Consider the following 19,226-nt stretch of genomic DNA (forward strand, 5'->3'; position numbering starts at 1 on the left):
TAGTGAGTTAAACGTGATTTGCTGAGCGCAAATTTGCTATGTTATGCACTTGTAAAACGGAGACAGCAAAAATCTGTGTAGCATCTTCTTAATAGGTTTTGAGTCATACATATTTTAGTAGTAATTTAACTAATAAATAACCTAGAATAATTACAATAACTTTATCATATTATTGTCATAGTAAAATTTAGCAGCAATTCAAACTAATTAAGCTTAACTTGAATTGTTTTATTATTTACTTTTGATCAATTCACAGAAGACTACTTATGAATTGATTAACATTAAACAATATTGAAATATTGTAATTACAATTTATGTCAATATCTCGACATTGTATTCATTTAATTATAAATGTTTTTTGTTTGTAATAATTACTTTTTTTAATAAAAAGATAAAAAGATATAGCCGTATTTTTTTTCAATTTATTTAAGTAATTTACAAATAATAATTAGGATAATTTATAAGAGATAATTTTACCATTAAATAATTAACTAGAATAGAATTTAAAAGATTAAACAAAATTAATAATACCTATTCATTATAGTAAATTAGTCGAGGAATTTCATTCTTGTACTAATGTACTGTCAAGAATCGAACTATCAGAGTTGTAACTTGTAAATTGTAATCGCCAAATAGTAAATAATAATATTAGCATTTAACATTACGTATTCAGCACAATTGTAATTTTGTTACAAACAAAGTCCTATAATACAGATTTGTATGCTAGGATGCATATTACATACACGTAGACGTAGGTCTATGAATACAGTATAGGAAATTAGAAAATAGGTAGTAAATAGAATTTAGAAGCCTATGGTTTTACTGTCTTGAATTTTCCATATCCATCCGGATAGCGGCAGACATTCTGCTCCTGCATTTCTCTATTGACTAATCACAATATTCGGCCCGGCCTATCAATTATTAATATCAATCATTGTTCAAAATTAAAGTGATGGTAACGACCGTGCGTGTGGCAACACTGTAAAGCGCTTATCATCTTCGCTTATATCTTAGTCCGTGTCGTCTGTGATTGGGCTTATTATTTTACTTTCTTTCGCACACGTCACACAATTATACAAATCCACAATACACATTACACAATAGACACAATAGACACACGTTCACACTCACACACACACTCATACGCACAAGTGCACAACAGTGGTCCATTCATATTATCTTAATGATTTCGGAATCCCATTCGATTGTAGACAGGATACGTCATAGCATTATTATTATTATTATTATTATTATTACTATTATTATTATTATTATTATTATCATTATCTCTAAGCAAGTTCGATCGCCCGAGATCGAGGTCGTCGGCGGGTAATGAAAAAGAGAAATCTGTCGTTACGATCTCATAGCCATAGCCCGCAGTAGTTGTAACTTGTAAGTTGAGTCGTCGGCTGTCGCGGGTAAACGTTTGACGAGGCCGATTACACCGCCGTAAATATTGTTTATTCTTCCATGGTCGGAGCTACACGCCAACAAGGGAATCAACGAACTCCACACCGACCACGACTAGCGTGCCGCCCGACCTCCACCACCAAATCATGACCATTTCGGTTCATAACAACGATTAATCGTAACGATGTGATAAACACAGTACACACACACACACACACACACATATATATATATATATATATATACGCACATACACAAAACTATGTGATTTCGTAACGTTGTACGTGTACGTGGATTATATATGTATATGTATAAATATATATACACGTATATTATAATATTATAAAATGTGCGTGTGTGTGTGTGTGCGCGCGCGCGCGCGTGTGTGTTCATACTTCCATAATCGATTGTAAACTCGAATAATTTTTCTAAATATTATTATTATTATTATTATTATTATTATTGTTGTTGTTGTTGTCGTCGTCGTCGTCGTAGCCTTTGTCGTTGCCGTTGTTGTCGTTGATGTTGAAGATCTAAGCGTAACGCCGCAGTCGTGTCCGCGCCGGCGGACGCGCGACCGCCCGCCCGCCAAAGAACGGCCGACTAAAATGGCCCAAGCCCGAACGCGTTGATCGTCGCCGGGCCAAAAACGAGACGAGCGTGGCGCGTCGGACACCGTTGGTGTGTGTTTGCATGTGAGTGTGTTTGCTTGCGCCGTCAGACCGTCGGGTAGTGGGCACTGGGATTATCCCACTATCCCGGTCCTAATCGCCAACGCGTTCGTGCTTTATCTACGAGCTTAATGACTGGTTGACGAATGACGAATAATAATCTTTCAGAGCATGACATATATCAACAACGCAATCATGTTGATCGAAGAAGAAGTCGCCGGCAACATGTCGAACAAACACAACAGCAAGGTTCAAGATAAAAATATTTGGAAATCATTGCGGACGCACATTTTATCTCGCCGCGAGAAGAACAAACAAGGTACGTTTCTCTGTCGTCAGCAACATTAGATTATTATTTTGCATCTCGCTCGGTAGGTAGGGCACAATTAATATTGTTGATTAGGTGTCTTACGGTAGTCGCATGCAAACCGTGCAATCAAGTGTCGCGATGTTATAGGGCTGAGTTTATAAATGAAAGCAAATGTGAAATAATAAATTCAAATTTATCCTCGAATTTATCCTAAACATTCCAAGTGATTTTTTAAGGGTGTCAGTTAATTTGTTCTAATGGTATCGAGAACCGGAAGGGGGATTGCGTTAGCATTACGTCCCCCCAATCTAGTTATGGACTGAAAAATTGATTATTTTTTTTAATTTAATAATTCTAGGTACCTACCTATTAAATTATCAAAAAAAAGTACTTGTATTTATATCTTAAACTTCTAGTTTTTGCTCGAAATGGATCATTTATAGATATGTGGTTTAGTATTTATTACTTTATGTTTTTGTCAATAGGTAGGTAGGCACTCTTAATATAATCCAAATATTTAACTGGGTCATTAAATAATTTAATTCCCTTTAATGAATTAGGTATTAATTTTCTAAAGAGTATTGAATTCTGTAAAAATACTCTGCAGTATTTGAGTACTAAAAATTATTGATACGTCGGAACTTATCTGTATATAAGACCAATTAACCATATACAAATGCAAACTCCATCGATGAGATTAAAAAAGTAATTAAAGGGCAGGAGTTCATGAAGAGCAATTAAAAAATATAGTGCTACAACCTTTAGATAGGTAAATGTATGCTCGGTTGTATGGCAATTATTATGATACATATTTTTTTAATACATTATTTTGATAAAGTGAACTTATGAATAATAGAAGTATTTATATTTTTATAATAAATTTAGCCTATTAAAAAATATGATACTTAACTGTAACTACCTATGTTGACCAGTTTCATCTGTTTACTTAAAATGTTGTGTAGACAAATTTTAATATTATTAAATTATATTACATTTATTTATAGTGTTGCTCTCTAATTTTACTAAATTTTCAGCTTATCTTTCATTTCTTGAATATTATATTATTTTGAATATGTATCTAAATGTTGTTTCTCATCATCTTTTGTTGATTTGTATTATGATTATTTTATAATTTATTAAATTTACTTTTTAACAAGACAATATAAATAATCATTGGTGATTAAATCTGTACCCACTAATATTCTTGTTACAAAATAAGGTGTTGAAAAAGAAATTCATAAGATTCTAAGAAGTAATCTCATTAGGTTTATTTCACATACCTATAAAGATTATTACATAGGTAATGTCTCGGGTAATGTAAATTGTACATTATATGTAGACTGTGATATCTATAAACATTTAATTCATATAAATTACACACTCACTTAAACTTAGGCTGTGAAACACATAACTATAATTCTGTACCTACCAGATCCCCCTACCCCCCCCCCCCCAATCAGTGCTTTTAAATGTAATCAAATGTACCTACCTCTTAAAACAATTTTTATTTGTTTTGTACTTTTGTTTGATAAAGAAATTTGATGTTCTAGAGAATATAATGTTTAAAATAGGTACCTAGGTATATAATAACTCCCTACTCTCGGATATTTTAGTTCCTATAATTATTTCATATTGGCATTAAATAATAAATGTTTACATACATATCCTAACCTATAGGCAGACTTGGGTAGTATTCCGAATACAGTATTCGGAATACTTTTTTAACATCCAATATTAATTTTAATATAATATTTTATAACTAATAGATTATAGATAGCCAGATAGGTGTTTATTATCAAGATTATAATAATGTTCATTTATAAACAAAGAATTGAAAAAGTAATATTTTTGCTATTGAAATCTAAATTTACTAAAAAAAAGTATTCGAAAAATATTTGGAATACTTTTTGTGAAGTATTCCAAATACTTTGGAATATTATTATCATTAAGTATTCGAATACATATTCTGAATACTATTTTTTTTAGTATTCAGAATATATATTTGAAATACTTTTTAAAAGTATTTTACCCAAGTCTGCCTATAGGTGTGATACCATTTATGCCTTTATAATATAAGAAAACTTATGGTTTTTATATAATAAACTGTAACAAGTTACAACAAAATACATATTAATTTAATAAAAATATAATAAAATAGGTTAGCACTCTAGAAGCAATTTTATGTTATATTTCACTCTAGGTATAATACCATATTATATTTTACTGATTTGGACACAAAAAAAAACATCTTTGGATCTAGTTCTGCTGTATAGTACTGTATTTATACAATATGTGTCAAGTGTACCTCGTCGTTAAATGTGTTAAATTTGAATTCAATGATATATCACGAGATATATCATATTATATTATTTGAATAATGTTTCTTAGTGGAAGTGGTCTGCTGGTAATATCTTTTGAATAACAACAAAAAAAACAAAAATTATTTATTATAATTAATTATAATAATTATAACAAATAATTTTTTTTAATTTAAATAGTATGTACCCTGTATAGTGAAACTCGTATATTACAAGTCTTGTGGTCCCTCATGGATAACAAATAAAAAAAAAATAGTATTATGGAGAATTTCATAAAATTAAATGTTGATGTAAATAAAAAGTTGGTTCTAATTTGATTTGGTTCTCAACAATATTTAGTCAAACAGAACATTTTGTTAATTGTAAGTTCTTTATATGGAAGTTTCACAATAATTTTACTAGAAATATGTAATTACAGACAGTGGACACTTATTAAGTACTAACTACCCATATCTCTTTCTTTGTGTATAATTGATAAGTCCCTAGTAGTCAACATGTCCAAGAATTTAATTATTATTAAAGATAACACGAGATTCGGGGTACTAGCATTAAAATTCCGGGTGCTGTGCACCCTTAGAGCCTATGGGATTTGCGCCAATGTACTGCACTGACATCCTTTATCTAAATTCTATAGTAAAAATATGGGTATCAAAGGTTTTGCTCAAAATAATATTGGATAGTACCTATTATACTAATAATGTAGTCTAATTTAGAATTTATATGAGTATTTATATGTACCTATATCGATATTTAAATGTTATTACTCGCTAAATGTTTTCAATAAAAATAAATGAATAGATACCTATAATTATTATTTAAGTAAAATACAAAGAGTTTATTTACATTTTTTTTTTTTTGAATTACTGTAGTTAATTGAATAGAGTAGAGACTTGATTTTGTTCACCAAATATTTTATGTTTGTATTTTCTAGACATTATTTTCAAAATATTTCGACTCTTTTGGGCTTGTTTTAGCCATTTAAAACTGTCAATTTTTTTCTGCAAATATTGTATGCTCCATCAATCCAGTTTCAAACAAATTCAAATGTTGAAAAAGTTTGTTAAAATCCACGGATATTATCACATTATTTTATTGTTACCTATATTTAGATCTAAGAATAATTCAAATTTTGCATAAACATATTTACGTTGTTAGATTTAATTTTTCATTGCTGTCATGTAGTGGGTTCATACAGTGTCGTGTAGTAGGATGATAGTATAATGAACACAGTTGCTATTGTGACAACTAATATTATGTTACTTATGAGTTATGACCTTGTTTTTAATTTTTAGGGGGGCATTATAAATAGTTTAAAATAGCTCTATTTGGATATATGTTACATTGTTTCAACCCCCCCCCCCCCAAAAAAAAAAAAAAAAGTTAGTACTTTTGCTGCTTAATAATGGAAAAAAATATCCATTTTTATGGATTGATTTTAAGGTCCTACCTATTTAATATGTATATTTAAAAATATTATAATAATTTTGAATAGTTATGGTATATGAATATAATAAGTACACATAAGCAGTATGCAAAACAACAAGTTCGTTGGATTATATTATTAATTTAACTAATGAATATGAAGTAGGGTCATTAGACCCCCCCCCCCCCATATTACCTATTGTATAAATTTATTGCAGATTGTATAGGTATATAGGATTGTATATTCTTGTTTTTTAATAATAAAAAAAAATATATATATTATATTTTACCTCGTATTTTACCAACACTTGCCCTACCTTAAATTGTGTATGATAAAAATGAAATATGTGTATTAAAAATACTAAACTCAACATAGTATTACAAAAATTACATATAACAAATTAATATGCCGTGTACATATATTTTTTCAATCAGTATTTAAAATATATTTTAATTAATAGCTGAAGTTGATGCTGAGGTGCTAAGAAAAAAAAAAATGTGTAGAATATCAAAAAATGCAAGAAAACAAATTGTCATTAGCACAGATCAATGGCCGTTTATCTCAACTACGAGACAAACGTGATGAACTTGAAGAAGAAAAACGTGCACTATTGAATCAGTCACAAGCTACTGATGATAGTATGGCAACTTCTTTAGTAGTGCCTAAAACTGATTCTAATTGGTATTAATACTATGAAATGCGTAATTTTTAATTTTATTGGTTTTTACTGATATATATCTATTTTTATTTGTATTTTTCAGTGAACCTATAAACAATAAGACAGTAGTCACTAACAATATCAATAATGCTGTAGTTACAAATCATCGGTCAACCCCTTTACTTCAACAACAACAACAACAACAACATTTATATAGACAACAAACTACAGCAGTAAATGCACAGTCTAGTGCAGGATCTCCTGCTGCAGGTAGCGGATTAAGTCCATTGGCACAACAGTCTTTGATGATGCACAATTCCAGTACCAGTAACACTGGAGGTAGTAACCAAACATTATTGGTTTGTTCGCCAGCCACAATTAATGCTGCAAACAATCAGAACAATAATGTGACTCGTTCTACTATGTCATTACCAGCTTCTTTATCTAGCACAATGACTTTTACAAAATTTCCGACGCTGTATAGCAGTAGTACCACTCATTTATTAGCGCCGGTAAATTAAAAAAATTAAATTTCATTTAAATATGTTTACAATGTAAGTTTCTTTCTAAACTATTACATTATAATCACTAACAGACTTCTTGGCACACAATTCAAGCATTGTGTTATTGATTGTATTACATAATATTATATTTCCAAACTATTTTTCCTCTCTATTCACTCTACTTACTTTATGGCTGATATTAACTCAAATCACTACAAAATAAATTTTGAAAACTACCTACATACTAACTTCCTCTCTAATATTTCACTATTAATATGAAACCTTTGTCGTTTATACTTCATGTCGTTTTAATTTTAATTTATATTTTTTTATTTATTTAGAATGTTGGAACCAGTAACAAAATGGGTAGAACGCCATCTCCCCAACCCCAAAATATACAGCAGCAAAACTATCAACAGCCACAAATTGTTGTACCTTTCCCTCCATATAAGCCAATGAATAGTGGTGGTAGCACTACTAATAATTTAAATTCTACTGCTCCAGCTCCTGTAGTAAATAGCATAAATCAGTCATTAGCTACTGGAACCAATAGCAATTATCCTAGTAAGTTTTTAGGACAAGAGAGACATTTTTGTACAAATATATAATATATAGGTTTTTCTTTGGGATACTACAAAGTTTTTCTATATGATGAAATAGTAGTTCTATATTCTTCATTATTGAAAGAAAATCAAAAAAAAATTGTCATACTCCAAGCTTAATTTTTTTTTGTATATTTTTAATTTAGTTGAAAATTCAAATAGACGTGGAAATAGAGAAGATACTACACAGTCATTTAATAGAAATGTTTGGATAAACAACAACTGCAACAATAGTAACAGTAAGAAAATATGACATATATTTATTTCCATATTTTAGGTTTCTTATTTTAGTTGATACAATTTTTGCTTTAAGTAATATTATCATTGAGTACTCAATGGTAATATTTATTTAGTTAAGGTGTGTTTTATATTCAATTTAATATCAATTATGACTATTCAATATATTTTTTTAAGCTTGTTTTTGGGCTGGGTACACATTTTTAGTTTCTGACTGATTTTTTTTAAGGTTTTTGTTGTCATGGTTATTTATAAAGAGGATGTCAGCACACTATTTTATTTTCTCTCTCTGGTCTAAGTGCAACATACACAAAATGGACTTCCGCAGAATCATTTTTTTTATGATTTTAAGTAATCTTAGAATAAAATCATTGCAAAAACGGTTGAGATTATTTTTTTGAAGGTATGACATCTATTTGTCTAAATATTGTCTCAGAACAATTTTAAAATCATTTAAATTTACAAAAAAATTTATTTTGAAAGTCAAATAACAATAAAATATAATATTCATGTCATTCCCCTAAAATATTTTTCTCTATATTTTTTGTAATTGATCATTTTACTCTAAGATTACTTAAAAACATAGAAAAAATGATTCAGAGTAAATGTGTTTTGTCTATGTTGCGCATTAGCCAGAGAGGGAAAACAAATGGTGAACTAACATCCTCTTAACAATAACATATTATTTTATGAATCATAGATTTTCCTTGTAGGGGAAACATTTTGAGTAAGATGGTATGGGTTTTTTTTTATGACACAATTACATTTTAGTAATGTTAGAGTTAAAATTTGAATGTACCTATGTTAATTCCATTTATATTTTTACTATATTTAAAAAAAAGGTAAGGCACTTACAAACAAATTTTTGTTTTTAGAAAACTCACAGCCTAATGTCAGCAACTATGGATCATTCTACCAACCTAATTCTACTTCTGCAGTTAATTACTGTGTCAATAATGGCATTTTATCTTCAGCCCCATCATTATCCTCTGTAAATACAGTATATAGTTATTCTGGGCCACCACCGCCACCACCTCCGCCACCGCCACGAACAGAATCATCTAATAGTGTTAATTTAAGTGTGAGTACAGCTGGTGATCATGGAGCTCAGCAAATACCAAAGCCTCTGTCTTCTCATCAACACCACCAACCTCATCACCATGCACACTCCCATCCACCTATGTACATGAGCCCAGGCATTCGAAACCAAACTAGTAATCACACATGTATGTTTTTGTGAATATAAATTTAAGTAAAAAAGTGTTCTAATGGTTGTTTTGTTTTCATCAGATCACCCTAAACCACCTCATGGTGTCTACCCGGATGATAAGTTAGTACCTCCTCCGCCATCTAATTTTTATCAACAGCAAGGCAATAGAAATATTCATTTGTCAAATACTACAACAGTTACGTCACAACCACATCAGATGGTATGTAGTTATAAATTAGTTCATTGAGAAATAGACATGCAAGTATTCTGATTCTTAATACTGTTTGTTGAGCAGAATCAAAAACCGCACAATATTGGTTATCCTATGCGACACCCCACAGCTGCATCTCCAGCTTCCCAACTCTCTCCAGCAATTATTCAGTCGTCTCAACAACACGTGAGTTAATCAATATATTTTATTATTTACAAGTTATACTATCTATTTTTTTAATAACAGGCCTCATATACTGTTCCGACAAGTTCAGTCACAGGGTATTCAAATAAACCACCTGCCACTGTTGTTTCAACTGCCGATATGCCTAGATATCAACAACAACCACCGCAAACGCCAATGTCTAGACACGAATAACATTTGTATCATTAATAAATGTTGATAGTTGACGAGAGTACATAGATTAAATGGAATTTAATGTACTTTAATGTATTGCTTAGTCTTAATAATTTCTTAAACACTGAGTATGAAAAATACTGTGGTGTTGTTATACATTATTATTATAATTATATATATATTTTTTTGTACTTTGTAAATTTACACATACTTTTTAAGTTGTTTTATATACGCGGGGGTATTCAATTATAATATTGATATTTGTATGTATAAAAATGATTTTTAAATAATTCTTGATATAGTTTAAATATTTTAATTGTATAACTGATTAAATTATTTAATAAACTGATTGTTTAATTTGGTTACATACTACTTATATTTTTTTTAGTACTTGGAATATCATTCAATACATTCTTGTCACCAATCAAATTTTACTCAATTAAAACAAAAAATACAGAAATTCAGGGTAAAAAAAGAAATTTAAAATCAAATTAAACATTGGAATTAAAAAAAAAATACATTACACATACAACGCAATACATATTATAGTAATTTACATTGTATATTGGATATTGGAGTTAGGTATAACAAAATACAATAAAACAAATTATGCAAGATCTTTCAAATAAATCAATTGTAAATTCTTGCTTTTCAAATATAAAACATTATATAAATTGTATTTTTCAAAAATTAACATCGTATATTAATAGTAAACATTACTGTTTTTGATAAATAACAAAGTTTAATGCGATGGTTTCTCAAACTTAATCTGCATGTAATTTGAGTTTCCCGGTTCTTTCACAAAACCCATTGAGCTATACCAATTAACATTACTATCTTTACACTCCAATGAAATCTTGTAACAATTTAGGACACGTGACAGAGCAATCAGACGTTGAACAACACTGTAGGCATTTGATAAAAGTTAGTAATTAGTGTTTAAAAGTTTTGACATGATATATTATATTATAAAGACTAACACTGATGTGAAATAATTTTATTATTTGCTAAACTATGCTCCAGGAGAGAACATTAACTTGTCCAAATCCGCACATCTCCCACCAAACAACAACGATTTGTTAATGTTCGGTAAATTCAGCCACACTACTCTACAATTTATTTATCTATATTATACAACCTATACAAAGAGAAGAAAATTGTGCCACCGATCATTTGATATGTGTAAAACAGTTATGTTCTGTCCTGGTGTATAATATATACACAAGTCAATTTTTAAAGCTGACATTAATATAAACAATTGGATGGCAAGTTGAAAAATATGATATCTAGGTACTACATGTATAGGTATGTGACAGTGGGATTGGTGTTTGAGTATAGTAAAATCCTGAAATCATAAGTGGAAGTATGTTTTATATTTTTTATTTTTCAAATGTCTTAAGTAAGAATATTGAATAGGTATGTCAGGCTTTTTCAAGATCCAATCTAACAACTCTGTTTAAATATAATTAATCTATTGATCATACCCAACATTTCTAGTTTCATTTCAATGCGTACAAAAGTTCTTGTTGTTTCAGATATTTATCAGACGAAGAAATCATTAAAATTACTTACATTTTTCCAAATCGTTGTCCTCTGCAGTTAGAGTTGACAACAATGTCTTCAATTCTACCGCGCTGCAATTTAAATGCATAGATTAATAACATATCTCGTAGGTATGTGTAAAAGACTGCAATTATGTCTAACTTGTCCACAGAGGTGTATGAATTTTTTTTCAATAGTCAGGGAACCGGACGCCACTATGCAGTTTTCCTCAGTATCCTCGACAACGATTATGTAATATGTACCGCTGTTGTTCTTCATCACTTCAAAAGTGTCTAAAAAAATGATGACATGTGTTGAAAGCGGTGGAAAAGACACTAGGTACATATAAAGAAATAATAATTAACAATCCCACTGACTCGAATACATCTGCTGAGTGACGCTTCCCGTCACGGTCAGTTGAGACAACAAGTCCACGTATCCTGCGACAGAATAAAATAACAATTAAGTATGCTTAAGAGAAGAACGCGCCCGACCAGAAAACACTCGTTGCGTACCACGTTCGAAGTCCGTCAAGCACAGGGGCCTCAATCGGTATTTGCAGTTACCGTCGTCAACCGACAGTTGGTCGGGTCGAGCCGTGTCGTCGGCGGCGGTGGCGGCTGCCAGCGTTCGCGGATCGAACAGGTAGTCTACGGCCATCGTCGTCGGCACGATACGAGCAATAGAACTACAGCCGAAAGTCCGTAAAGAAGGGCGAAACGGCGGCCTCGACTACACGTGTTTGGCGCAAAACGAAAACGTATTGCGTTTAGACGTGAGCAGCGGCAACGATCGTTCGTCCCGGCGCGGCGTTGACGAAGATCGATGACGAGGGACAGTCGACGGCAAAACGTGCGGGAGAGACGGCTGTTTTACCTCCACGCCACCACTACCGGCACTACTGCTTGGACGGGAAATCGCGCATTCCTCGATACGCGGCCTCATATCGGTATGTTTTGTTATTACTATATTTCGAGTCTTGGCGGCCGTATTTCACTTTCACCGCTAACAGGTTATCAGTTATCACGAGCATAATATTGTAGAACATAATGATAATAATAATAATCAATAATAATAATAATAAAAATGTTCTATATTACAACTGTGCAGGTCTACAGCAGCAGGCTGCAGCGTGCGCCTTCATACGAACCAATTGGTGGGCGGTGCGGGTGTGGCGAGGTGGTTCGGAAACGCGTACGTCCGACGTCTAGCCCGCGATTCTCGGTGATATGTCGTCGTCGTCGCCCGTCGGTGCGTGCGTGCGCGCGCGCTTGTACGACAACGACGGCTGCGGCTCAAGGCCTCGCGGAGTCGCGGCGACGATTATTTTGGATTATGATTTCATTGAGTATGCAGTAATGCTGTATAGTGTATACTGTGTGTCTATACAGTAGCCAGTAGATATGGTTGTAACTTGTCAGTAATTCACTTGTGACTTGTATATGGTCACTAATTTGAATATTATGTGATATATATATATAGGTACCTATCTGTCGAACTATTAAATTATACTTACACACTAGTTGGTAGTTTGAAACGAAAAAGTATGACAAAAATGTAGGACTCATAATTTATATACCTATAGGCTATAAGCAAGGTTGGGCAAGTTAATGAAGACAATTAACTGTGACAAGTTAAGTTAATTCAATTGAATTGCCTTCAGTTAAAAGTTAAAAGTTAACAAAGATAAAATTAGTTTAATGTTAAGATGGAAAATAAAATTAACCTAACATGGTTAAAAAAGTTTTTTCAAGCTACAATATTTTTAAGTCATAAAGTTCCCTAGTATTTTTGATAGACCTGATCTATACAACACCCCCCCCCCCCCAAAAAAAAAAAAATTTCAAACACTGCCTATTTACGCCTATGACGATAATGATAATTAACTGTAATATAAGTTAAGTTAATAATTATTACAATTTATTTTAACTAAACAAGTTAAAAACAAAAATAATTAACTAATTAAGTTAATGTCCATATCTGCCTGTAAGTTATGGGATGTAAGTACAAGGTACTTCAAAACCAAATCAATTTTAATATCGAAAAATATTTTAACGGATTCCTAAGCGTCCGGCGTCGTACAATTTTAAACCATGTGGTTGGTGACTAATAATAAATTATAGTAAATATTATTATTATAATTATTAATTTTATTATACTTCTAATGGTGGTTTTGAAAATATCCGAAAATATATTTACTAAAAATATTATGAACTTTCTGCTGTTTTCCGTGTATCACTCATTAGTTACTATGCAAAAATAATTTTCATTTTAGAAACTATTTAAATATTATAAAAATATTAACTAATTTATTTGTATTTTACTTAAATGTTATTATAACATTAAAGCAAATTAAAACGTTTCAACAAGTCACTAACTGTTAATAATTGTTATACAATAGATAAGGGTAGTAGGTACTCTGGACTCTGGAGTACACGTAGAACACAGTATAACAAGTAACAACAAACCAAAAACTAAAACACCCCATTTCACATTTATGTTTGTATTCCAATCTATCCAACCTTACTAGTAAAATAAATAACATTAATAGTAACAATATCACGAAATATACTGCACACACATTAGTCAAATAGTCAAATAATATACTACACTATTTTCCAAAAATTTTTTTTAACAAATTATTTACTATTTAGTATTTTATTTTATTGTGTATTCATAAAAACAGATTATTTTACATTTTATTTTAAATTATTTGACTATTTTACTAATGTGTGTGCAAAATTTATTTTACTATTAGTAATACAGTGTATATAGGTTTAACTATTATTTTACGAGCTAATTTAATATTTGAGCTATTTTTTTTAGAAAATTGTAGATTTTGAGCCGAGCGATGAATGTGTTGATTTTACAATGATGTATGTGTTTTTTTTTCTACATTTTTAGAAAATAGTGTAGGTAGTCATTTTTTTGCAAATTATTTAATATTTTATTTTATTTGTGTTTACCTATACTGTATTCATAATAACAAATTGTTTTACATTTTATTTTATATTATTTGACTATTTGATTAATGTGTGTGCAGTATATTTTGTGATATTATTACTACTAACGTAATTCATGTATTATATAATATATTTATATTTATATTATTATTTATTATTATATATTAGGTATATTTTTATAATTAAATAATTTGATATTTGAGCTAATTTTATTAGAGAGTAAAGTGTAATCTACTAATTTACGTAAAAACGGATAAATTTGGATATTTTGTCCTAGATTCATTAAAGGTATAAGGAAGGCGGTCACAATATAGTACAACCACTTGTACACGTCGTAAAGAGGAACGTGGAATCGATACCAAAAGTGCCCTTATAATTTATATATTGGGTTTACAGGACTACAGGAATATGGGACTGATTTTATGCAGGCACACACATGCCTGGATATTAATATATTATGATTATATACAGTCGGATAAAATGAATAACCAACCGATTATGTAATGCCCGATGGAGCTGTATGTTGTAGCAGGGTCTAGTGGTAGGGTTCTAACAATCTAACCCTCCCGGCCTCCCCCCTAAAATTTCTTCGTTCTACTAAAAAATCGTATCTTCCCCATAATCAATACACAGAGTTGATAAATTATTACTTATTAGTCATTTCTAATATAGATATAAAATAAATTGTAAGATGATAATAACATCGAGAATATTATTGTTTCAGGTTTTTTTTTTTGGCTGACATTGCTAAACGTCTGTAATAATCGTCATATGACATATGACATATTCAAGTATTATCGATTATTACCACGTTTATAACAGTCTGAAGAGGATCTACATAAAAGTTTAAAACAAGCACACATTTACGCTGTACCTATATAAAAAGTAAAGTATTTATTAGCGAAGAAAAACATATACAATTTTCCGATGGAGAAATAATGAAAGAAAAATATTAATATATAATTTGTATTTATTATGCTGTATGTAATAATATAAATAGTATACCTATAAAAAAGTAGTATATCACCTGATACTTAAAATGTTTAATTTGGCTCAATTTTTGGAAGAGGTTGATGACTCCTGCTGCCTTAAGTCATAAGTCATAACCGTACTAAAAACCAGCGTACGTTACTGGCAGCGTTGTTTTTATATTAAAATGTATTATAAAATACCCACAGATAATTATTTAGATTCATAGATAGAATTTAGATAGATTTCTTCTCTCCAGTTTATTATATAGAATTTAATATTGGTTTGTTTTTACTTTAAATTTGAAGATTATTATACAAATTAAACTAATCTACAAATACAATAAACTGATGTATAATGTAGGCAAGTAGCCAGTAGATACAATAGTTATTGCCTTATTTGTACCTAAATTTAAATAGCAGTTAGTTACCCACTTTTAGTTTTAATTTGTAAATTTACAAGTAAAATGTTTATCTGTATGTTGAATGTTGATACGTAATTTATTTTTAAAAATCTAAGGGGTACTACACTACATTAATCTTAGGTTCGATCAGGAATTGGATCGCATCGCTATAAGTTCCTGGAAGATATTTCAAATTGTATACTCACATTTTCCCTATCTCAATTAGTCATTACATACATTATGTTTAAAATATGATATTATAATTTTAATAAAGTATCGTTAACATACTTCATAACACGATACAGATATCAATATCTTCAGACTATAAATATATTATAATAATTAAGAATTAATATGAACATAACAATATTATTTATAAGTCTATTTTATTAAATTGGTTTCCTTCTCGACTCTCGTATCAGTTATATTTTATGGCTTATGCAATCATAATATTAGAATAATGTTAAATACTTAAATAGGTAGTTAAATGTGCAGTCAAAATGAAACATTAGATTTTTTTGTTATCAAACAATAGTGAATTGATACCTACCGATAAAATGTACTTAGTACTGACTAATAACAAAAATTAGATTAAGTCTAAAATACACAGTGAAGTCATTTTTTTTTTTAAATTAAATATTGTAATATTATATTTATCATGAATATAGATAACGTAAACACGTAAATACTTTTTTATAGGTAATAATGGTAGGAGGAGAAGTACTGGCATCGAGGAGAAGTACTGGCACCATAGTTCCTCCTCCAGTCCTCGATACCACAATTAAAAAAAAAAAAAAAAAAAAAGGTAATAATGGTAATATTATGTATATTATATTCAATATTGGTTCTTGAATATCAAAATGTATGACTAAAATATTAATAATTTTTAATGACACTTTGAAAAACAACTTCGAAATATTAGGTACCTATATACCTACTTTATATTTTTTCAGTTCGTCCATTATGAAAATAATTAGTACTTTAATATTTATATATTATATAATATTAAATATAGGTATACATTTTATTTGTTATTATTATTGGCTTCAACATTTTTGGTTACTAGTCTGGTGTACAATTACAAAAATAGATTACAAATATATATATATATGCACGATATACATATAGGTCTGCTGGCACGAAAATCGTAATAATGTTGTAGCAATAACGCATGTAATAATTATTACGTTATAGCAATTTGCAGCCGTCTGTCGTGGCCGTTCGGATCGGATTGGACTAAGCCGAAGTAGTATACATAATTTTAATTAGGCATATATTATATTATTAGGGCAATAACACGACCTGACCGACGGCATTCCGGTAGGTATATAAATGGAAGTATAATATTTACGCGCGTCCATGCTCATACGCTTTATCGACATGAATGTTATAACATTGTGTGCATGTAATATTATGTGTGACCTATTTAACTGGCAGGGTTATTAAATTGTCTAAACCAATTTGTGTATATTTTTTAAAAAACAAAAATGTTTTCATTTAATATATTATAACACTGCATTTTTATATACTTTATACAAATATCATACAAACCGTAGTCTTATTAGGTACTATACTGTATAACCGTGTATGAATAATTTGATACTAACATAAAAAATGTATTTGTAACAACAATAAATTGATTTAAAAAAATTAATAATAATATAATATTATATGATTATAAATTATAATAGAGGTATACGACGTTTTGAATCACTCCGTATATAATCTAAAGGCACAAGTGCTCAACCGAGGTATGTAAGTATAATTATCACTCATGCATAGACGTACTTATATTTATATAAAATTAGCAATAAACATAAAATCAGTCGTCTCGTCGCCAAAACTGAACCTTATCGGTATATTATGTAAATTGTTTAGTAAACTACTAATGGTTACTGCATGATACCGGTTACGGATTACCTACACGGGTAAGTACCATCACGGCCGCTGCGTTCGATATTTGTATTGGCATTTTTACAATTAATTATTAAAATATTATACATATTATTATTATAAGTAGCTAGTAGATTTATATAATTATATAATATATGATATATAATATCTAGAATAAAGAGAACACCAGAAAATTCAATTTGTACCATTAGCTAGTTAATATTTAATATTTAAATGCTTTACATATTTATAAGAATATATACATACATATTAGTCATTACAAGATATTTTGTATGCATAAAAAATGTATAGGTAGGTAATAGCCAATAGGTATGCATATATATTTATGCGCATATATTCTTGGATAATGGTACAATTTATAAGGTGCTATTAATTATATTTATTAATGTATTATACATTTAAATATTTAATAAAAATTTAAATGGCATTGATAGCAAACCAAAAATGTATACCTATACATCTAGTAATGTACCTACTAATGTAAATCTATTCAGAAAATAATTAAAATATTAAAATGCAATATAAATAATTGTAAATAACAAAGGCAAGGCCGTATCTAGAAATATTTTTCGGGGGGGGGGTCCAAAACATGTATATTGTAATTTTATTGAATTTAGATTTTGACTGGTTAAAAAAAAAGACGGAAAAAGATTTAATCTTCTTTTATTAAAATCTTCTTTTATAATAAAATCAAATAAACAAAATTACTTTGACATTTTGTCACCTTATACTATACAAATATGAAATATAAAATTAAGAAATAAAAAAAAAAATGCACAAGTACAAATCATATTATTTTAAACTAATAATATGTTCCTATCTTTTTGAAGAGCAAACTGGTTTAACACTTCATCGGGATTAACCGTAACATCTCTATGGACACTTAATAGAGCTAGTCCAGTTAGTCTTTCTTGTCCCGTAGAGTTTCGTAAAAATGTCTTGACGCGTTTTAATGTCGAAAAAGTTCGTTCGAGAGTTGCTGTAGCAACCGGTAGTGTAGCTAGTACTTTTAATAAAAAATGAATAATTGGAAAAAGTTCAGGATTACAATAATTTAATGCTTCTACAGCTGTGTGTGGACGATCTACATCTTTGAAAGCTATCCGTTTTATTTTCCTCAATTTTAGTTCTGAAGGTAATGTGTCAACATTTATAAAATCTGAATATGAACTAAAATCTGATTCTAAAATTGGAGATTTCAAACACATTTTAGGTAGGTATTAATAAATACAAATACGATAAAATCGTCGTTGTTAATCGTCGCTGACCCCCGACCAGCATCGACAGCGGTCGTTGTCCATCAATAATAAACAATCTATTATTAGCATAGACGTCAGGTTTATATGTAATACGCGCGTTGGTATAGAAGTCTGTGAATATTATTATTAGACGCTATAATATTTCCATATGATATTATGATATAAAACTAAAAACAGTCAATGATTAATTGGAGCTTAAGTAATTTTTGACTGAAAATATTTTTATGTTGGTACCTATTAAAAATAAATAATTATTTTAAACATTT

At 29.7% G+C, this 19,226-nt stretch overlaps 2 protein-coding genes across 2 annotated transcripts; one reads left to right on the top strand and one right to left on the bottom strand.

The window, feature by feature from the left end:
- Positions 1-1,655: 1,655 nt before the first annotated feature.
- Positions 1,656-10,279, top strand: LOC100163533 (hybrid signal transduction histidine kinase A). Its single transcript, XM_001943821.4, has 10 exons — positions 1,656-2,105; positions 2,250-2,400; positions 6,593-6,813; positions 6,894-7,302; positions 7,635-7,857; positions 8,042-8,134; positions 9,008-9,358; positions 9,423-9,562; positions 9,638-9,739; positions 9,800-10,279. Exons 3-10 carry the CDS (start codon positions 6,647-6,649, stop codon positions 9,929-9,931), a joined length of 1,617 nt encoding a protein of 538 aa, XP_001943856.2. The 5' UTR covers positions 1,656-2,105; positions 2,250-2,400; positions 6,593-6,646; the 3' UTR covers positions 9,932-10,279.
- Positions 10,280-10,328: 49 nt separating this feature from the next.
- LOC100162147 (glucosamine-6-phosphate N-acetyltransferase-like) lies at positions 10,329-12,352 on the bottom strand. Its single transcript, NM_001162048.2, is given in 5 exon segments — positions 10,329-10,815; positions 11,483-11,544; positions 11,615-11,745; positions 11,830-11,892; positions 11,968-12,352. Coding segments are annotated over 5 exon segments (564 nt in total). The 5' UTR covers positions 12,113-12,352; the 3' UTR covers positions 10,329-10,652.
- Positions 12,353-19,226: the final 6,874 nt, after the last annotated feature.

Source organism: Acyrthosiphon pisum, chromosome X (assembly GCF_005508785.2).
Source record: "Acyrthosiphon pisum isolate AL4f chromosome X, pea_aphid_22Mar2018_4r6ur, whole genome shotgun sequence".
Classification (NCBI taxonomy): Eukaryota; Metazoa; Arthropoda; class Insecta; order Hemiptera; family Aphididae; genus Acyrthosiphon; species Acyrthosiphon pisum.